The following is a 22171-nucleotide window of genomic DNA, read 5'->3' on the forward strand; positions in this document are numbered from 1 at the left end:
CCTGGTGATGCTCATTACCATGACAGGTTTCAGAGTAGCAGCCGTGTTAGTCTGTATCTGCAAAAAGAAAAGGAGGACTTGTGGCACCTTAGAGACTAACAAATTTATTTGAGCATAAGCTTTCATGAGCTAGAGCTCACTTCATCGGATCCACTGAATGCATCCGATGAAGAGAGCTGTAGCTCATGAAAGCTTATGCTCAAATAAATTTGTTAGTCTCTAAGGTGCCACAAGTCCTCCTTTTCTCATTTCCATGAGGCAGGCATGGTAAGATTCTCAGCAGAGTCTCTTGCTCTGTGGGGAGGAAACACAATTAGCACCTAGGAGGGAGCAGCTCACCTCACTCTGCAGAAACCCCTCTGGCTGAGCTAGCAGCGACACTGGAAGGCTCTGAATCTGTTATCACCCAAGAAAGATAACCGCAACATGGAAAGAACTGGAGGGAACTTCTGTAGGTTACTAAAACATTCATTTTCCACCCCAAACACCCTGGCTTATATGCAGCATCAATTAACATAGATGGGAACTGGCCACACACAGCAAGGGAGTTCTCACTCTCACTCTTAAAATCAGTCCCATCTTGACAAATGCGCACAGAGACCTTGCTGCCCTTTATCAGTACCACTGTGTCCTAGAATTGGCCAAGTCAACATGTCAAAGAAGAAGTAGTGGAAGAGTAATGATTCAGCGCACACACTAAAGAGGAGCTGGTGTTTGAGATGTATACACAACATTCTGGGGGAGAAATGTTCAATGCCAGTGACAGCACAAGGCCAGGATATGGAAACTGTTCAACAACGTTTGTCTGGGATTTGTAATACTTGATTTATACATTCCTGGTGGGCATCAATCACACGCGTGTCCCCTGCCCAGGAGCATCATAAAACACCAAAGCAAAAATTCTTCCCAAACAAACATATTGGGGAGAGGGAAATTTATGCCTAATTCTGAGACATCTGGCATTGGCAAGAGTAGGGTACTGGACTAGATGGACCATTGGTCTGTTCCAGAACACGAATCACATCATTATAAAGTTACTGCTTTTACCTTCAATGAAGACCAGCTCTTCCGGGAAGAATAAGACACCTGTATGAAGATCAAGGCACCAAGACATACCCTGCTGTGCATATCCCTACCAAAAACGGTATTTTAAAGCTTGGCTCTTAACTGTTTTCTTTGTGCCTTGCCTCTTGAAACTGACAATAACAAAAGGGGCAAAACTAATGGTTCTTAGAAATGATAGAACATATAGTGCATTTCAGAGGTGGGATTATAAACATTTACAAAATAGCGGTAATGCTTCCCCTAGCACAAAAGTCAGTTGAGATGCCCTCAGATGCCTCTTCTTAGCTTATAAAGGTAATAAATTAGTTAGAAGGATTCACGTCTAGTCCTTTCTATTTACAACGGTTTAGGTCCTACTGAGGAAACGCCATCACAACAGAGCAGCTTCCTTAGCTCTACAAAAATATTAACATCTTTCCAGTTAGTACAAAAACCTTTTGTAAGTAAATTCGTCAAATTATTCCCCACCCCTGCCAGGTCTGATGTTAAAAATGTTTCAGGTGCATTTACTCTCACAAAACGCAGGTATGTAATTTGAAGAGCACATCTCAGCAGCTGGATGGTGTGCCAGTCTCCAGCGCAGATTTGCTTTTTCTGGAAGCTGATCCCTTGTGGAGTTCATGCAGAGTTGAAGATGCCCTGTCACTGTGTTGACTGTTCACCTTTAGCAGTTCCTTTTGCTAAACGTGTGGCTATTACTCATCCTTGACTTTTTTACGAGCTTGATCATGCATCTTTTGTTGATTTGCGCTGGGCGTCTCAGTTTCTGTGCACTCATGCTCCTGCATTCCTGTGCTCCCCCACAACTTCAGCCTTGGAGGCGCTTTGCTCAGCTGGGGTGAGCCCACCATGCCCTTACCACAACATGTCCTATGCGGGGACCCAGAAGCTGGTGAGGGCTCTTGCCCCGCACAGAGCTCTCTCTGCCCCCGGTTCTCTCTACACTGGGAGGAGACACTCTTGTATTCCACTGCTGTAGTTCCATCCATTTGTTCAGTATAAACCCTGGCCATCAACTGGATAGGGTAGGACCCTTGGCATTCCCACTCAGCTGTGTTAGTCTCCTGTTCATCGCTCTCTGACCCTTGAACTGCTATCTGGGGCACCACAGTAGGCATCTGCTCTGGGTTTGGGGGCTCTGAAGAGCTACCAAATACTGAACTTGGTCTGGTCTCCACCCAGGAAGCTGCATGAGGGGAAAGTCTCCATGGCGCATGCTCCTTGTCCAGCTTGGCCTCTGTTTTCGTGCCATCCTCACTCACAGGCACCAGCTCTGGCTCATCGAAACTCACTTCTTGGACAGCTTCTTGCTTTTTAAAGGAGTCCCTGCGCTCTGACAGGTTCAACCTCCTCATGACAACAACCTCCTGGTCGCGGTCGTGCCTTTCCCCTGTCCAGTCTCTCATTCGGGGGGTCCCTGGGTAAGCCATAGCACAGAGCTCTCCCGCCTGGATAGGAGTCTCCCGCTCCCCGAGAGACTCCCCCATCCCGTCTCCTGGAGGCATTTCCAGTGTGAGCTTCCGACTGCTGATGGTTTTCTTTTCTGCTAGGTAGGTAGCTATTTTCTCAGCAGACTGGACTCGTTTTAGCAGAGGGGACCTGGGGCCTTCGGCACTCCTGGGCCGAGACACTTGCCTGACAATGGTGGGGGGAGACAGGGTCTTGCCCTGGAAGGAATGAACGTTTTTGGTGTAACTTGGTAGTGGCGATGGGGACCTCTGAGGAGAAGGTGGCTGTGGGACTGAAGAAGGAGTACATGCAAGGGGAGATGGGGGGATGCTGCTGGTGGACTTGCGGCGCCCCACCTTGTAACGCTGACCACTGAGCTTCGGCACTAGCCCATGAAGAGAGCTCGGTCTGATGTGTCCTGCAGGAGAGGTGGGGGTGCTAGAGGATGGGGAGGTGCTCTGTGGGGAGACAGAATCTGCCAGAGAGAGAGAGAGAGAGAGAGAGAGAGATCAACTCACCCAAGATGAATACTATGCTCACATTCCCTACACATCACAGGGCTCGGGCAAGGTCAGCATTTCCAGCATCAGTCTCACATATGGTGGGCCTGAATGAGATGTCCGCCAAATCAAGGCACTTCATGAATGATTTGGAACCTGGCTACTTTACTCTGAGCAGCACTGCAAGTTACAGGGGGACCCACAGGTTCCAATCACTGCATACGAACCCAGCTGCAACTGCAGCTGACCTAGTGCTCCCTCTTGTCATTCTACCCTGTGTTTTTATACACTGCGTTTCTCCGTCCTTGCCCCGTACTGTGAATTTACAGGGAAATGTTCATTTACTCTGGAAGATTATTCCCAAGAGCCACTATGATCCTCAACATGTCAAAATACCTTTTGAAAGGCAAGTTAGCAGTTGGGGCAGACAAGCCCTTTGGCACAAAGCACTGTTGCCATAAACGCATGAGTGACAGAGATACCCATCTGTACAAGTTATCATAGTGTTCTCCTTTGAGTGGAGCAGGCTTAGAGTGTCCACAAGCCCCCGAGTGAACCCTGGAGACACAGTCGCATTCCCAGCCTTGATCCTGTTGCAGGAACAGCCTGAGAGCACACGCTCTACAGCCACATACACCACCCATGGAATGGACAGAGCACAGGGCAAGCCACCTCACAAGTAGCAGAAGCCGTAGTTGGGTGAGTGATCAGAACTAACCCCTACCTAGTGGGAGGTCTGGAGCAGGGCTGCGGCAGGGAGTTGTAGGTCCAGGTGACAGACTGTGTGTGGGAGATCCTGGAAGGCTCTCGCTTGATGACAGGGAGTGATGGAGGCCAGATGAGAAGCTCCGGCTGGTGTGCAGTACAGTCGTTTGCTTGGAGATCTTTTTGAAAAGGCACTTTCTCCTTTGAGATGAAAAAAGCCCCAGGGGCAGGATTTACATGGAAGGGCCCATTAGAAACAAACTTCACAAAACCTCTTTGTATTCCCCTTGGGCATTAAAAAACAAGATTTCTCCCAAGTCTGTCTTCTAGGGAGGTCTACAACTCCAGGCTGAGTTTTCAGCCAAGAACTCAACACTTCAGGATTCTGCATGCTACGAACAATGGGGAAAGGAATTTACTGCATCACCATTTCAGACAAAAGATGCCTTATAAAAATATTCTATAGCAAGCTGCAAAGAGCCAGATCTGCCAACAAGCACATACAGGAACCTTACCATTAAAAGCTACTGCAGCCATTAACATCCATGGAATTTTTAAAGGAAAAATCTCTATTCTTTGCCCTTGATATCCACAGCCTGTTTCACTGAGCCTTCAACCTGTGTTCCCCAGGGCATGCTATAACATGGCACTACCAGGCATTGTGGCTTCAAGAAGCTGAGTAAATTCTCACCCCTTCTGTTTGTGTGAAGCAAGAGGATGCTGGCCCAAGAGTAAGTACAGAAGGCACTGGTCTCTTTGGCTAACACTAAGTAGCATTTGCTAGTTGGGAGAGCTTCTCCCTGGTGGAGGCAGCATTTAGACGTTTTCCTTCCCTATCTTAGGTGAATAAACTCAAAGCTCCCCAAGATACTTCAGGGCTCACACGCCAGCTTCTCTTCAGAACTACACAGAGATGCCCAGTAACAGAAGTCATCCGGTTCCCAGTCTATTTCTACTCACCGGTCCTGACTGTCCCTTTTCCTGCTTTTCTTACTCCTTCTGGCCATCCTGGTCTTGGAACTGTTTTTCCGAGCAGGACCAATTTTGATGGATGTGTTCTCTAGGGCGGTGGTTCGCAGCGCTACTTTGTTGCCACTCTGTGAAATGCACCAAGTGAGTTGTTGTGACGCATACGGCATGAGCCTGTTTACAGCAGATTCTAAGGCCAGAAGGGCCCATCAGAATCATCTTGTCTGACCTCCCGCGGAATAAGTGACCTGGTCCACCAAGCCGACAGCAGGAGTCACTGTCAGAGTTGGAATCAGGACTCAGGTAGTCTTGGCTCCCAGTCCACTGCTCAGACTGCTAGATCATGCCTCACTCATGGCATATGGTAGTAAGGAGGCTGAGCTTCCATTCCAGTGGCGCTCTCACACTGAAGCTTGAGTCTCCAGCTCAGCCTATGGAATGCACCACTGCCCTGAGGGTCCCCCCGTAATTAACCCTACTGAGGAAGGGTGTAAACCTCATTAAAAATAGATCGTCTGTGGGCCACTGTACGTACATATGCTTGTCTCACTGTCACTGAGTGAGGAGACAGGACTATAAGGGAGCGGACCCCCCTCTCTCCTCAGGGCCCAGTCTGTGGAACACAAAGGTCCCAACCACCCCAGGAGAATTGCCTTTTGAAAAGAGAGACATTTTGGGCTGCCAGCATCCACAGGGAGAACTGCACTTCCGCCATGTGGTCTCTAGGGCAAGGGGGTTCTCAAACTTCTTCACAGCGTTTCTAGATGGCACTGTGTTGGATATGCAGCTGTTCTGCAATAATGTATTAATGCTGTATGCTGACCTGGTCACTGGGATATTACTGTATACACATATTGGTCTAGATTAACAGGGGGCTGCAAGGAAAAAGAAGCAGGAAGTGGAAAAAATGGCTCAAGATAAGCCTCCCCTCAGCCAACACTTGCGGGCTATTATGGTTCCATTGGCTCTGAGGACTCAGGCTCAATATCCTGCTGAGCTTACAGGACTGGTTTTGTCCAGAAGGGTCAAAGCCCAAGAACATAGAACAACAAAAGGACTACAGAAGTTTAAAAGGGACACACTCCGAAGAGAAGGGTAGTTATTCTGGGGAACCAGACTTCAGACACCTGTTGGGTGTGTCTGAAGAAGCTAGTCCTGCCTACAGTACTGTTGGGCTGGTAAGCCACAGACATGCATGGATACTGTTTGTTGAATTAAAATCCTCTTTTCTGAAGAAGCTTTGTTCCTACTGTTAAAATAAGCAATAGGTTTAAGAAGGCTGTTTGGTCACACAGTCCTGAAGGAAAGAACCCGGGTGTCTGAATTCTACTGGACCTACTGGCTAAGCTTGGTCCGTACACAGGATACTACAGCCCGGGCCAAGTCTAAGAATGAGAGAAATGTGAAATTACACCCTGGGATAGGCAAAGTCATGAGGCCCCGACACCTGTGGGGAACAGCAAGCGACCAGAGGGGCCACCCCTTCGCAATCATGCAGCCCCACCCACCTCCCCTCCCATTTGGGATCTCATAAAATCCTTAAGCCAATTCCAACCATAGCTTACATGGGAGACTACATTCTGCTGGATTTTCAGCATCTTTTAATAGAATTTGGCAGTGGGAAGCAAGGAGGAGCAGCCAGGCCCCAGTGACTGGCCCGCTCTGTACATCCCATGTTTGAGAACTCTGCTTCAGGGGAGCAGACACAGCATGTGAGTCAGAGCCACACTGTCGTAGGGCAAAGCCAAGCCACAACAGAGAGGGGTTATCGCTGGACTCCTGCTGATTTGTGAATTCCCTCTCTCTCTCAGATAATTAAACAAAAAGTTTGCTGCTCAAAGTCTTGAACAGCAGCTCGCTCCCGGGGGCTCAGGAGGCATGTGCAGAGGGAGCAAAGTGTTAGAAGGAGCTCCACAAAGAGCAAAGCACCCGGTGGCACATTTACAACCAGAGCAAGCTGTTTACCTTCAGCAGCAGCTCCACAACATCCATGTGAACTAACCCTAGCACAGACTCTCCATTCACGTGTGTGATGAGATCCCCAGCTCTCAGCCCAGCTTCCTGGGCAGGGCTCCCATCTTCCACGCTCTGGAATTGAAGAACCAGGAAACATTACTTAAGCAGATCCTCAGGATTATTCACACAGCTTTTAGGCTTCATTGCCGGTTGGTGCCACCTCCCTCTCCTCTTCAGAGAACATTGGTCCCTTTACACCACTGATGCTCAGCATGCAGAGCACCGTGCCTTATGCAGCACAACACTGCTCCCTTCATGTGCAGACTCCCCAGCCAGTCAGTCACTTACCCACACCATGTGATGCACTGTGTACACATCGCTGTCCCCCATATACACACGAATGGCGCGCAGGGTGAAGCCATATTTCTTTCCAGAGCTGTGGATGATGATGGGTGGACGCAGGCTGGTGATGCTGAGGGAGGAATCCCGGCTTGGGGACGAGTCCCGAGAGGATGGGTTGGAAGAGAGAGAGTGTGGGGAGATGGGGCTCATGAGGGCTCCGCTGCCAGAGTCATCTACAAACAACAGACAGTGTCCGTTTCCCCTTGGATCCCACGTGCCTGCCAGCACTGCGCAGCGGGGAGTCAGTCCCCTCACACCAAAGAGTAATGGGGCTGCCAAACTCTGCTGTTATTAACAGGACTTGGCCTGGCAGACAACCATATGCAGAAACTTCTTTGTCCGAGTGAGGAGCACCTCAGTCCGCTCCACAAAGGAGCCTAAAAATCTCACTTCCTTACCACTGTCTGTACAGTTTGTCTCCCTTTGCTACTCTGAAGATTTGCCAGCTTCCCTCTCATCAAAAGCTAGTTCCATTTTCTGGCTCTTGTTCAGTGTTATCACTTACATGGGTCCCACTGCCGAGGGGCACAGAGGAACCCAAGAGGGCTTAACTGAGCAGGAACTGCCTGGGAAGCCTTCTTGGTAATGCTCAAGCTGTTGAAAGTGTAACAGAGACAATAAAAGCTACAAAGGGCTGCCATTGTGGGGCAGGGCAGCTGGGGCCAAGGTGCAGGAGTGCACGGTGGAGATGTTCCAGTCTGAAACATGCATTTGCTAATTACACAGCTAACGCTGGGCATCAGATTCACTAGCTGCTTCCCACTGACCTGAGGTGATGATCAGGGACAGGGCTGAGACAGAAGCAGATTTCGGCACTCTGCTTCCTGAAGACACTCTCTGCTTCTCTGGAGCGTTCTTCGGACTCCCCAGCCTGCGGCCCACCCCAGGCTCCAGGGCTCTCGGGGCGGAGTTCTTGGTGCCAGTGCTGTTGCTCCGCAGGCGGACGCGGTTCAGACTGACAATATCAGCTGGACAAAGAGGGAGGAAGGGGGTCAGCAAGCGGCTACTTCTTAGGCACAATAATGCCACTGCAGAGCCATTCTGCTGCTGGCCAGCTGGGGATGATCCTGAATCATTCACTGGAACAGTATCCAGTCTAAGAGCCACTGCCCTTACTGTCACTTCCCCCTGCTCATAGGTAACCTCCTTCCACAGGAACTGGCAAGGTTTAGACTCTGCTACTAAGCAAATGCCCAGCTAGGGCCATCTTGTTCCCAGTGGTTACTCCCACACATGGCTGTCTCCCCAGAAGCCCCATCCCCCATTTGGCTCCCTCTTCCAGCAATTGCTCCCTCCCTAGCCTGTCAGTGCCTATTCAAGGGCACATGTGGGGCATGGGTGTAGCACCCTCAGCACCCTCACAGACCACACACGCTGCCGCCACCCCCCCCAAAGGGGTAAAGGAGAGACGAGCAGCACACACCGGGGAAGCTATCACCGTCCCCTTGAGGCACGTGATGAGCCCCCTACCACCAAGTGATGCAAGCTTGAACGCCCAGCCATTCTGCACAGTGCAGGATGTTCAGAGCGTAACACACCTGCTCCGGAGGTCTCCAACTGTACTCATCAGGGAAATGATGGGGGAGACAGAAGAGCGTAGAGTCTGCATGCCGTGCCAACAGGGCATAAATACAGAGGGTCTTTCACCTGCCCTGGAACCTTGGGGAGTAACAGGGAACCCTAGAGCTAGAATTACCTGGAGGCTTCCCAATGGCCTGGGCCTCTACCAACCAATCCAGCGTAAATGCCCTGCACAATGTATACAGGCTGCTTCCCCAGCAGAAGGCCAGACACAACGCTGTGTCCCACACTTAGCACAGAGCTTTGCCAAATGGCAAAAGGTGACACTTGCAGTATCCTTAATACCCAGCTCCGCCATCCACAGCCCATGTACCTGATAACGCTGAGGACTTCGCCACTCCTCCTGCCCCTGCTTCAGGGTCCCCCAGCACAAACATTGGTCTCTCAGCCTTTACAGAGCCTGGGCAGGGGCTCTCCTCTTCGGAGGAGAAAGCAAACTTCGGCATGGTTTCCAGGCTGAAGGTGCTAGTGAGGGTGGCAGGGCTGCAGCTTCGCTCGTGCCGGGAGGAGTAGGCCGTTGAGCCACAGGACGTCCACGATCGGAGCCTATTGAGAGGAAAGAGATGGTCAGAGAGTGACCGAGGCTGGGGACAGACACAGCACCAGCACCATACCATAGGGTCCCCTTGGGCCACTTCTCCAACTTCAGGGCTAACTGGACTGCTAGCAGCCAAGGACCCTGCTATGGGGACTTCACCATCTCATTGGGGTTCCAAACCAGTCTTCTAGGAGCAGGACTCACCCACTGCTGGATCTCCTGCCGCCCCCTCAGCAAGGGGACTCCCCCACCCTCTGTCAGGCGACTGCTGGGAGCAAATCCCAGTGCCCAGGGCTGGCTGAGCTGCCAAGCCATAACAATGGTGTGAGGGTCCACACACTTTGCTCATCCCTGCTGCCTTCGGGAGTCCGCTTTCCCCTAGAGCGGGTGTTCTCAAACTGGGGGTCGGGACCCCTCAGGGGGTCGTGAGGTTATTACCTGGGGGGTCACGAGCTGTCAGCCTCCACCCCAAACCCTGCTTTGCCTCCAGCACTTATAATGGTGTTAACTATATTAAAAAGTGTTTTTAATTTATGGGGGGGGGGAGGGTCGCACTCAGGCTTGCTGTGTGAAAGGGATCACCAGTACAAACGTTTGAGAACCACTGCCCTAGAGGCACAGGAGGCTCGTGCTCCATGGAGGGAGATCTGGAGAGCATGCACCAGTGGAGGTTCAGCCAGGTCTCTGCAGCATCGTCCCACCCAGCTCACCTGGTCTCTGTGCCCGACAGCCGGCTCTTCTCTTCGTCTCCTGAGCTCCTGTCCCACCGCTCTGTTCTGTCCTCTTTGTCCTCACTCTGACTGCGCTCAGAGGATGAGAGGCTCAAGTTGGAGTGAGCTGCCAGGTACTCAGAGCTGCTATAAACCTGCAACAAAGAGGCCACATGTTAGAAGCCAGCAGAAGGTGGAGTTCAGCCAGGAACTTTACATATTACAGGCCAGCCTCTGCCGGCATGGCTCCACCAAAGTCACTTGAACTACTGAAGCAGAGACTCTGACTACATGTTTACAGGCATCACCCACCCACCAATGAAATGCAGCCACCTCTGAGGTCAAACAGCTACCACATCTCACAGCAACTCCACATAACAGTTCAGGACAGAGTGAAGAATAATAAATCCAGGAGCGTTCTAGGAAGCAACCAGCCAAATGGGACCTTGGTGAACACTCCAGGGTTAATTCTCCTACCCTGGGGCATGGTGCCATGGGATCCTTATCCCAGAAAAGTCAAGATCCAGACCTGAGCTGTCATGAAGGGCAGCACCTCTAGCAACATCTCCCTCCTTAGTACCAGGCTGGGGTGCTGGGTCAGTGCTCACTTGGAAGGAAGAGCACCCCCCCCGTGAATCACCAGCAGCCTTTCCCAGAGCATTCCCTGCAGAGCTTTCAATGGTGCTCCTGCAGCAGGTGAGCCGACTCCCTGGGCTTTCCCTTGCCTGAGAGCTCAGAAAGCCCCTCTCAGGTCACTAGTAAAACTTGTGTTCTGGCAGAGAGTGACAGCTGGGGGCTTTGGCCCTACCAGAGGGGGAAGGTCTCTCTAAACCCCCAAGCCCACTTGGTTCCACAGGGGCATTTCCAGTACCTTGCTGAAGCGGTGAGAGCATGATGAGAACTGGCCGATTTCCACAGATGATTCCTCATCATTAGTTTCCTCATCCTCGGAGCCCAAATGACGGTACCTTTCAGAGCGAGCTGAAAGCAAGAAGTGATAATGCAGCCAGGGCTGGTCCTCCCATGAGGGTGGGTCAATCCTCCAGGGAGCTACAATCCCAGCAACTTGGCCACACTCACTGTTTACAGAAAATAATAACATCTCTCCTACTGTCTGCCAGAGCCCCTCACCGCAGAAATAAAGGCTGAAGCAGGGATACCATCACTGTCACATGGGGACCAGTTCAGAGGGGCCCTGATGGCCAAATGGCACAGGGGTAGACCTCTTGCTTACCGTGCCAGAGGGCCAAGGTTTAAATCCCAGGGAAGCCCTGGCACAGAAGTGAAAGTTATTTTCTTTTGCTAATGCTAGGAAGTTTTGGAATAGATCTTAAAGCTCATGCTTCAGGGCTTACGCCAGTCTCTAGATAATAGGGATTAGGTTTCTTGCAGCTTCCTGTGAAGTGTCTGGTTCTGACCAACGACAGACAGACTCCTGGAGTACATGGACCATGGGTCTCATCTGGTCCAGCAAGTCCTATGTTTCTCAGCGTGTGAATAGAACAAACTTTAAACACACCAAATTTCTAAGTAATTAGGTCACCTATATCACAGCCTTGCAGGAGTGGGGGAATTAACCATGCATTTTACAACCCCCAAAGTGCTCCCCAGTGAGCCTCAGGTTACCGTGCACTCAGCCTTGCACACTCATTTAACTCCAGCTTTAACCCCTGATGCACCATTGGTCAGCTATGTGGGTACACAAGAAATCAATGCCTTCAGGCATGCAGGGCAGAGCAACAGGAGCTTTCCTCGAGACACATCGCTGAGGGCTGGGGTTTCCCTGCATGGATGTTTCTTTTCCACTTCCCAAAGCAGTTGAGGGGAGCAAAGCAAGGTGCAGCCGCAAGCCCCTTCACTGCTTGTTAGGAACTATCACCCTGGTGCCAGATTTTAGTTTTATCTGCAGCACCAGAGTCTGTATGCAAAATCCCACAAGTGAACTCTTCCGGCCACAGCCCTCTGCACTCAGTCTGATCTGCCAGTCCCTCCCGCTGTGCCTGGCAGGTAGCGCATCAAGGAGGTTCTTGAGCCAGGGGCACCATCAGCAAAGGGCTTATACGAGCAAATCGAAGGAGCTGGTGCACCTGGAGGCACGGCCACCTGCGGAATGACCAGGAGAATTTCACTTCACACAGCAATGACTTGATCATTCCTTTCTACAGCAAAGTCACTGTCAGAAATTTGCCCACAGCTTCCTGGAGAAAGTTTCTTTGTTCTGGGTAATTCTACCCAGACTCACTGCTGGGACAATGGAATCAAAGAGGAGAAGCAAGAATTGGCCTTACTGTCAAAGTAACTGGTATCATCCTCAGCCTCCAGCTGGGGAATGAATTCAGCCTTCTGCCGCAGCAGCCCATTCCAGTCCAGGTTGTGGAAGAAGGAATGATGCTTCACCTCATGGGCGCCACCTGGTGTCCAGCACAGAATCACGTAGGTTAGAGCAGGCATGACTTCAGGTCTTAGAGCTGTCCCCTCAGCCCAGGAAGCGCTCTCACTTTGGAAACAAGTTTATTTTTATCTGACCCCCAGTGCAGATGGCTTGGATAGACTGGAATCAGCCTGGATTTAGGTTCCCAAAGCCAATCCCAACAAAGTTCACAAGACCAAATTCTGGCCTTGGCATCCCCAGCACGTCTCCAACAACAGGACAGATTCTGCTCTTGGTTACACCAACAAAGAGAAATCCAGAGTAATCTTTTGACATTTACAGAGTTATGTGGCAGGAACAGAGATAGGATCTGGCCTACTGCCAAAATGTTTGTTGGCGCTTTCTCATTAGCCAAGCAGAGAACAACGAGCAATGGCTAGAGCAGGAAGAGGCAGCAGGACCCTAAAGCCGGAAACGGCAGTGGCACAGAACCATAGCTATGCCCTGGGCTGTATATACCAACAGAGAGGTAGCAACCGTGCTAAGCCGGCAAATGCAGGAGGCTGAAGGTGAAATGAAAGGCAAGCAAAAAGCTAGGTGGGAACCAGAAGGAGAACCAGGGCTCTTCAGGACAGAGCCACTAACATTTCAACACCTGCAGGAGCCAGGAGCAGGAGCCCTGGGTTATTAAGCACTGCTGTAGGTTTCCAACTGCAGGTGGCCACGGGGCATCAGGAGCATGCTTTAATCCCATCAAGTACCTATCCACATAGGGTGCCATCATGCAGTCAGCACTGCCCAGATTCTCCAGGGATGCGGACATCTGGAGTGGAGGGGAATGTTTCTACCCCAATGGCAGAATACAGTTTGTAGAAAAGCTATGCTCAAGGCTGAGATGAGCAGTACCACATGAGAGAGCAAAGCCCACAAGTCAGATACTAAAGAAGAGCTCTTATAAACATCCTAGGGACACTTCTAATTGCTTAAGGAAGCCATCTCAAAGGCGAGACAGACATCAATTGAACAGACAAATGCAAATCAGCCAGGAGCCACTCCAGCCATCTCACCGGTGACCATGCCCTGTGCTGCCTGGCAGATGTAAGCTGTAAAAGTAGGGTACAGTAAGCGCATACCGGTGCCTAAGCGTTCCAGTGGGCAGTGCCTTAGCAACCTCGTGATCAAATCCTGAGCATCAGCAGGAAGAGCTTCATCGCCTTCAGGCCACATAACGGCATCTGGAAGAAAATGGAAAATCATGAGGTGACCCCTTCCCTTGAGAGCAAAAGGCCATTTGCATAAGAACAGCCAGGGTCAAAAGCGGATCATGGAGACACCAGCTGGAGACTTGTAACTGTCCACTCCACAAGTGACTTGCACTATTGCCTGGGGCCCCCATAGCTTGTGGTCTGGGACTCCATCCAACAGGCACCCCAAAAGTGGCTGGGATTGGAGGGGGCAGGAAGCTGTAGGTTCATGCCCTATTTTTCTCATGATGAGCAGCTCTGACCTCAGGTCTCCTGCCTTTATGGCTTCAGGGAGCATCCCACTTGGGTCAGAATTAGGAGCGAGTTGAAGAAAGGTCATTATGACTTGTGGCCTTAAGGCAAAGTACCTTTGCTAGGGAAGTTATTTTTGCACAAGAAAAATGCCACAGAGTAACTGCAAAGCATATGCTAGTCACCTAACTCTGGGAAAGCGAAGAGTCCCATGTCCACACTCGGTGACTCTAAAGCTACATCATAGCTATCTTTCTGACTCACTAATCATAAGGTGAGGATGCTGCAAGACCTGGGTGATGCCCAACAACCTAATCAGAAGAGTTATTGTTAAAAGAAATATTAAGCAGCAATCAAAAGAGAAAAGTGAAATGACAGCTGTACAAGGACAGCCCTGCAAGCCACGCTTCCCCCAAAGCCTAGGAAGGAAGCGAAACCCAACTAGACATGGCCCATCTACACTTCGAGAACACTCATGTCTAAATCAGATGATGAAACACCCCTGTGGCCCAACCCTCATTCCAGGGAACAGCATTTGAGTGCAGGCAACAGTTAGGCTGCGCATTCTCCTAAGCCAGTTCCTAAACATCTCTCCTTTCTTCACCTTGTCCTGGGTACCCTTCACCTTGTCCTGGGTAAGGAATACATTGTCCTTCCTCCTTCGCCTGGAGTCAAACGGAGGCAGGAGTAAAAAGGAATCTGTTCATTTAGAGGATCCCAACCTCCTTGGGGTCACTGAATCAGTTCAAAAGACTAAACGCCTGGCCCAGTGCCTGCCACCTGCGAGCCAGCTGCGCACTCTAACCTGCCACAAAGCCAGGGCTGCGCCAACGCCCAGCCATAGTCGTGAGAGAAGCCCACGAACCCCTGCAGGCAAATGTTCATTGGTAAGCGTTTGTACAGCCCTTCGAGGACCACGGATAGAAGAGGCTAGAGAAGGGCAAAATCTCATCATTGTTAATACGCAGATGAGCTGTGCTCTGCGGCCTATAATAGGAAGCGGTGCCCGCATGGTTCAGAGTCTCAGTGTGCCAGAAGCACTAACCCGAATACCCAAACGCCCCAGACCTGGTGCTGATATAACCCAAGACAAAGAAGGGCTAGGAACTCTCAGACCCAGAAAGCCTCTGGAACGAAGACGAGAGGATGGACTCAGGGTATCGACCATTGCTAGAGACCTACCGCTGATCACCTGCCCAAAGAGCTCTTCTGGGGTGTCGCCGAAGAAGGGGACGCAGCCCACGAGGAACTCATATAGGATGATGCCCATGGCCCACCAGTCGACAGGCTTCCCGTAGCCTTGTATGAGGATCACTTCTGGCGCAATGTATTCGGGAGTGCCACACACCTGCATTCAAAGAGGTGTCGGTCATACTGGAACCTCTGCTCTCTATAGCAGCCCAGGTACTGCTGCAGCATGCCCAGAACTATGCTGGTTCCCTGAGATGGGGAGAGATGGATACAGGATTCCCACCCTCTCCCCAGGGACCAAGAGAGATGGTTTGAACCAATGGCCCCACCCACTACAGCGTGGGATCTGAGCCTACCAAGATCCTGAATGTACCTGCTTGTCCATGAACTCCCGAGTGTCCTTCTCAATGTGCCCTTCATACAAGTTTGTGGTCATGTTCATCAGCCCAATCTTTGACAGGCCGAAGTCTGTTAGCTTGATGTGGCCCATCGAAGTGATTAACAAACTGCAGGAGAGAAGATGTATGCGTAATCTCACTGGCTCACTCCCTAGCAGAGCCTGGTACAAAGCAGAGAGCAGAAGCAGGGCCCCGCTCTGAGAATTACATTGAAAAGGCTGGCTGCTTTCTGCTCATGCCATGGTCTTGACTTGGGATCACTCAGCCAGAAGCAACTCCCACCACTCTCAATGGGGAAAGGGGACACAAAGGAAACCCCTCCTTCCTTCCCCGCTTTAGAATCTGACAGCCTCTTGTCCATGCTCCTCCAACCCTGAGCCCCCTTTCTGTCCTTACTTGTCAGGCTTCAGGTCCCTGTGCACAATCCCATAGTTGTGAAGATATTCCAGAGCTAGGACAGTCTCTGCAAAGTACATCCGGGCCATGTCGACTGGCAGAGGACCCATGTTCTTCAGTAGCGTGGCACAGTCCCCACCTACAGAAACATACAAACTCTCCATGAGCCACAGGCAACTGTGCAGCATGCAGGACTGGGCTGAGAGCATCCTGAAGTATTTCAAGCAACCTCTTCTTAACAGGAATGTAGGCCTCCCTACACCAAATCAGACCCCTGAGCTGTCAAGTCCTGGATACTGCCTCAGAGTGGCCGCAACCCAATGCTATACCTGGCCAATTGCATATGGCAGAAAAGCGTTTCTTTCTGAACCTGGATGGCCACCCATCTGCCAGGCCCTGCTGCTGCTTCAGGTGGCACTTGGCTCTCCAATTTTGGGGATGTTGCATTGGTACAAGCTGAGAACAGCAGGTCTAAGACTGAGACATATCGGAGGGCACTCCAGCAAGGAGGGTCTGTTGCAGCTCAAAGACATCGATTACCTGGTGAATGCATATTTGTTACGTGTTTGGATGCAGATGAACAGGAGAGGTTGGCAGAGGGAACACACCAGAGACATTAACACACACAATCCTTGCTCCCCCCCGAGAGGAGGTATTAACCACCTAATTTTACAGAGAGGGAAACGGAGGCAGAGAGAGGGAAACACAAGGAGCACCTGTCTCCAAGTTGTGTGCACAGACCAAGCTCCTCTCTCAACGGGCAGCAGATGGTTTTTGAGTCTCTGCTCTGCGAAGGAAGGAGGATTTTCCATTCCTGCAGGAACAGGACAGGCACGGGGAGCAGAGGGCAGCGTGACGTGCTCGCACAGGACATCACACAGACATTCAGCACCGAGGGGCCTGATGGCCATGAGAGCTAAAAGCATTCTCAGGCCGCAACCTTCATGTTGGGGATCTTTGTTTTCCTACCCTAAGACAGCAGGTTAAGGTTTAAAAATCTGCTCTAACAACCACAGTGTAAAGTCACCATTCAGCCCTTGGGTGACCAGCTTGGCTCTCACCTTCCACGTATTCCATCACCATGCACAGGTGCCTTTTGGTTTCAAAGGAGCAAAACATGCTGACCACAAAGGGGTTCTCGGCAAAGGTGAGGATGTCCCTCTCCACAAACACCTGCTGGATCTGGTTCCGCAGAATGAGGTTTTGCTTGTTAATTTTTTTTATAGCAAAACGCTGCCTGGTCTCCCTGTGCCTCACCAGATACACGGCCCTAGGAGGGGAGAAAGCGATGAGACCACCCGCCAAGCTGCAGGCACCGCAGGGTTCATTACTGAGTGCATGGGGCTCCAGCAGCTGCTGTCAAGTTTATCGACCAGAAGAGCTGGTCTTGTTGCTTCAAAACACTTGTAAAGCACAGAAAACCCTGCATCTCCCACCACCTAGAGTAGTTCCCAGTGAGAGCGAGCATTCACTCAGGACTCTGGCATGGGGTTTCTGGAGGTTAGCCTCTAACCTGCCAAGCACTGTGCTCCCCATGTGCAAAGGGTGAATTTGACAAGTAGGTCAATTACAATGGGCCTTTCCAAGCAGGCTGCCAGCTGCATCTGTCTTACTGGACACTGGCCTTATTTACAACCCAAGCAGCGAGGCAGGCGCCGTTGTCAGACGTGGCAAGCAGCTCCTCGCCAGGAGGATTTGTGTGCAATAGCTGTAATGACACACTCAATGGAGTTGCGTTGGAGTGCCAAGACTGATATAGTAAGTGAGATACCTGGCCTGCTCTGTGTCTCTCTGCACTCGCCACCATTGTGCCTGCTTTCTAGGGGAGCTGGTCTTGCTCAGGCCAGGCCCAACACTAAGATGATTAGTTCACACTTAGATCGTTTGCAAAAAGAAGCCAATGTTTGCGGTCATAAGTGGATTGCTCAGCGCAGCCCCAAGCCTGTAAGCTCCTGAGCGCCCTGCACTGAAGCAGAGGCTCTCTCCAACTTACCCATAGGCCCCATTGCTGATCAGCTTGATGGTCTCAAAGTCACTCTCACAGGGTTTCCTCCGAGAAGTGGCAGCTGAGGCCCGGCTCTGCATGAGACATACACAAAGGGGTGTTTTGATCTTTCTTCACATCCCAGTGCTGTGACTGTAAATACTGCGTATGCTTCCCCTCCACAATTCACTAGCCCTGGGAAACACTCCTGCCCACCCTTCCCTACCCCTATGGTACCCATCACACGAAGGGACGCTTTCTTGCTACAAGGGGCTAGTCCGACCAGTAAAAGCAAACCTAGACCTACACTCAAAGGAGGCTGCTGTTGCTCAGCATCCTTAGAAGCCACCACATCAGAAATCAACTGCACTTTGCAAACTGTGAACTGTCAAGTCAAAACTGCCTCAAGCACATGCCCATTCCACATGTCCAGGTGCCAACTGGAGGGTCCATGTACAGGAATAGAGGTGTCCATGAGACATGTACCTTCAAAACTTCACACAGTTTCAGCAACCCTCCATGGATGGACAATTCAAACTCCAAGCTCCCTGGGAATGTAGACAGCCTCCTGGCATTGCCTTATATGGCATGCCAAGAGTTAATTTGCTAAGTGTCAGAGAAGCTGGTTGGGAAATGCGAATACTAACTCAGGCTGGATGGTCTTACCTCATGGGAGACGTCATTCTCTGGGGTCATGGTGTTCCCACTATCAAAATGATCCAGCTGAACCATTTCTGCAGAAAAACGGAAAGAGCTAGCCGTCAGGAATTCAACAGACCACAGAGACACGCTGCTGCTGTTTCAGAGGGAGGAGGAACTGAAACCCGTCTATCCTGGATTAAAGGAACTCCACTGAGATTTGCACACTGCTCCCTTCCGGGGAAGTTTTTTGTTAGAAAATTAACCACCTTTTCCAGACATAGGCTTGACCCTGCTGCCGCAGCTAGTATCAGGCTGGCAGAAGGTGCCGTCTACACACAAGATGCCTTGCACAAGTTCACTGAGCAACCTGCACTGGGTGCCAACTTCACCAGAAGCTGCAGAGATGCTTTTCCTGGCCTACTCCCACTACATTGTCTGGGTTTGCTGCACACACAATCCCTCTGCAGCCAATATTCTGACTGTTCAACGGGATGTGATGGGCTGCTATATATGTGGGATCAGCAAACTGGTCTGGATAAAGAAGAACAGATACAAAACTTCGCCCACATCGAGCCTCTGCCATCCTCAAGTGCTTGACTAACTTCTGGTCTCTCACCCATTCCTCTGCAAGTCCAGGATCAGTTCTTCCCAGAGCTGGGAGCACCAAAACACCACAAGGAAGCCCGCTGGCAGGCAGCGGGCAGCCTGACTCACAGATATCTGTCAGAATGGAAGCTTCAGGCTCTTTGAGGCCTTCATCACTAACAAAAACTAATGCTGAAAGTAGAAAGTGTCACCATCCATACCGCGCTCTGTGTTCAGATGTTTCTTTGATGTCTGCCTGCCTGGAGCCCACACAACGTCTGTATGTTTTTGTTTTAGCCATTATTGCTGGGAAATTCAGGGTCCTGGCGTCAAGGGGTTAAACATTTATACAATTCTATCTACTCTGCACCATCCTTTCAGTGTTCTTGAAGGATTATGATTCCCCCACAGGCCTTGGCTTCCCATGGATTAAGTGTTCTTGAAAGTAATATTTAATATGTAGCAAGCGATAATGAAGAAAAATTTGGTTCTGGCATAGAGAGACTTGGATACAGTCCTAGAATGCACATCTCACTCCACTACCACAGTCCAAGCATGGGTGGGTTTGGAAGCTGATGCACGTTTATCCCTGCACAGACTGCTTCAGTACTGTGCGCTAATCCTTGCAAAGGCAATCATGCCATCTGAACCCTTGCTACCACAGCATCTAGAGAGGTACATTTCCAACAACAACTTCAAGGCTAATTCCAATCAGTATCAGCCAGAACTTGCTGAAGAAAGAGTTACCTGTTGGTCTGAGAGATCTCCTGATTGGCCTCATAAGCATCTATTCCAATGCAATGTGTAAGGAACAGGAGGCAGAGTTAACGATGCTATCGGAACCTTAACACTTGGGCAATTAACATTTGGTGATGCAATGTTTATACACTTACCAAAGAGCAAGATCCATTGGGGAGAAATCACAAATCCCATCCTGCAGTAGTCACCTGCACTGCGGGACTGAGAGGGGGGTTACTGCCTTACGCACCTTCACCAGAGTTGAGGGGAAAGGGCCTCCCAGAGGATACACCAACAGCTACCTAGACCTGACCTGCTGACTGCATAGTGATTTCTGACAGTCCTGCCGCATCTGCTTTGGTTTCATTTCACAGTGCGGGTCCATCTCTGTCATTCTGCCCAGCAGCAAGGTGTGCTGGAGCGACAAGCTCTCGGTCTGTCTGTGGAGCACTTTCAGCACAGGCAGGGGCAGCACAAATCTCTCCACACCAGGCTGCCATGCCACCCCCCACCCCTTTGCCCTGGAGGGACCACCCTTAGAAGAGCCTGTTCAGTCCTTCTCCGTTGGCTGAGAATGTCAGCAAAGCTGACACTAGCATTAACTGCCGTGGTGACTTTTCGGATTTGGGCAGCTCCTAGCCTGGGAGTAGCAGAGACCTTCCAACACATGCTAACTCTGACTAACTGGCAGCAGCCATGTGCAAGAGGCTCCTTCTCCTGTTCCTGATCCCCTGCCTGATCACTCAGCGAGACACAGTCCAAGAGCTGTAAAATATCCCTACCCTCCAGAGGGTCCTTGGCAAGCCCCAGCTGGCTGATGATGTACCGCGGGATATCAGTTTTTATTCCTTGGCCTACTTTAGCATGTCCTTCCACGGCTTCCAGAAGATGATAGAATTCCTCAGGATCAAACTCCTAGCCAAAGGAGAATAAGTGCAGTCAAGAAGTGAGTTCTGCCTTTGTGTCTTTAAATAAAAGCACCTCCCCCACCACAACTCACAGGCATCACAGTACACAGGCATGTACATATTCTTAAACGGAATTAGAGTAACTATCGTAGATTGTAATGATAGGGCTCCCTTTAGCTCTGGAGTTACGGGATGCTACGTGGGCATCAGAATTCTGCAGGAGAACCATAGCTCCCCTGATCTTGGGTTTGTGTCTGCATTTCCAGTGTAATCCCCCCTGGTTGAAAAATCCAGCCATGTGCCCATGTCCCAGAATTCAGGGGGCAAGCTGGCTGTATGCCTGAGCTGGCATACCTACTATTCCTTCTGGCTGTAAATAATTCTCGGACTAGCCCTACTGAGAGAGATTTGGAAATACACCACTGAAAACTTTAGGTTTTCAAGGTGGATTAATAACCAAAGGAGAATGTGTGTTGGAGATTAAGTGTAACGGATAAAAGCTAGAGATGGACAAGAAAAGGAAAACAGATTAGACATTCCCACCTCACTGTAATTCCCATCCTGTACTGTAATATTCTTTAACACATGGATCTAAAGATCTGATTGTCTTCGTCGTCTCTCTCTGGTCCCTAACCAAGTTCCCTAACGGTGAGTCTGAAGCCCAGTGCCTGGGTTAGCGAGTACAGTGAAGCTTGTGTTAGGGTTACTCAGTTACTGCGTACGCGACAGAGGAGCTGCACTGCTGTTCAGTTGTTGGGTGCACGAACGTAGATCGAGCTGTTCTGTGCGAAGGGATTCTTTCCAATTTACTCCATGAGTAATGAGCACTTCCCTTTCCAAATGAGGCATACCCATGACAGACCTGCACGTGCAGACAGCCTGGCAGGCCACGCAGTACTCCTTACCAAGCACTCCAGAAGGCGGGCAGGGCGGGATATTATTAGCAGCAGCTTCCTGACCAGCTGGTCAATGAACCTCACTTCCTCACTCTCTGAACGCTCCTGGGCCTGCAGAGAATGAGACGAATGCTGAGGTCACCAAACAGCCATGGTCAGTGGGGAGCCAGGGTTGGGAGGAGCGGGGGATTGCGAGAACACCCAAACACTCACATCGTGGAGCATTTTCTCCAGTTTCTCCTGCAGCTCCATGAAGTAGCGTGAAGTGATGAGAGCTTGTTGGGACTTGGCCAGACAGTCTCGGGCCAGCTCAATGATCTGATGGTGGATGAACCCCAGCACGCCATCAGCAAGGGGCAGCATACTGCTCGACGAGCAGCTGGTGATGGTCCCCTGCAGGCGCTCCTCCATCTGCGCTGTGGCCTGCAGGGCAGAGCAGGAGATGACTACAGTGGGACTGAGACCTTGAGCCTACATCCGGGTGTTAGCCATCAGCACAGCTGACCCAGTGCAAACTCCTACTGCAAGTGCGCTGCCCTGGGGCAAGCCAGGACCTACACAAGTGCAGCATGTTTACACTAGGGGCTACGTCCTCAGCTGGAGTGAACTTGGAGCTATGGCAGTTTACACCAGCTGATGCTCTGGCCCTGGGGTTTACACACACATATTCCTGAACATCCTTCTGAAAAGA

The 22171-nt window shown here is 50.8% G+C and overlaps 1 protein-coding gene across 10 annotated transcripts in view; it reads right to left on the reverse strand.

Annotated features, from left to right (window-relative positions):
- Positions 1–1058: 1058 nt before the first annotated feature.
- MAST3 (microtubule associated serine/threonine kinase 3) overlaps positions 1059–22171 on the reverse strand; it is a 69492-nt gene continuing 48379 nt past the window's right edge. For 6 of the 10 annotated variants that reach the window (XM_073324482.2, XM_073324478.2, XM_073324476.2 and 3 more), the window contains 20 exons: positions 21694–21903; positions 21490–21612; positions 20459–20591; positions 18378–18445; positions 17721–17806; positions 16789–16997; positions 15728–15866; positions 15307–15439; positions 14925–15090; positions 13380–13481; positions 12164–12286; positions 10747–10856; positions 9876–10030; positions 8941–9173; positions 7814–8014; positions 6993–7219; positions 6654–6776; positions 4680–4816; positions 3739–3920; positions 1059–2989 (listed from right to left, as the gene is read on the reverse strand). In XM_073324482.2, coding sequence (XP_073180583.1) covers positions 1761–2989; positions 3739–3920; positions 4680–4816; positions 6654–6776; positions 6993–7219; positions 7814–8014; positions 8941–9173; positions 9876–10030; positions 10747–10856; positions 12164–12286; positions 13380–13481; positions 14925–15090; positions 15307–15439; positions 15728–15866; positions 16789–16997; positions 17721–17806; positions 18378–18445; positions 20459–20591; positions 21490–21612; positions 21694–21903 — 4089 coding nt within the window. In that variant the 3' untranslated portion in view covers positions 1059–1760. The remainder of the gene's footprint in view (positions 2990–3738; positions 3921–4679; positions 4817–6653; positions 6777–6992; positions 7220–7813; positions 8015–8940; positions 9174–9875; positions 10031–10746; positions 10857–12163; positions 12287–13379; positions 13482–14924; positions 15091–15306; positions 15440–15727; positions 15867–16788; positions 16998–17720; positions 17807–18377; positions 18446–20458; positions 20592–21489; positions 21613–21693; positions 21904–22171) is intronic. The other 4 variants (XM_073324479.2, XM_073324477.2, XM_073324480.2 and 1 more) reach the window with 2 other exon arrangements.

The sequence above is a fragment of the Lepidochelys kempii genome, chromosome 25, assembly GCF_965140285.1.
Source record: "Lepidochelys kempii isolate rLepKem1 chromosome 25, rLepKem1.hap1, whole genome shotgun sequence".
Lineage (NCBI taxonomy): Eukaryota > Metazoa > Chordata > Testudines > Cheloniidae > Lepidochelys > Lepidochelys kempii.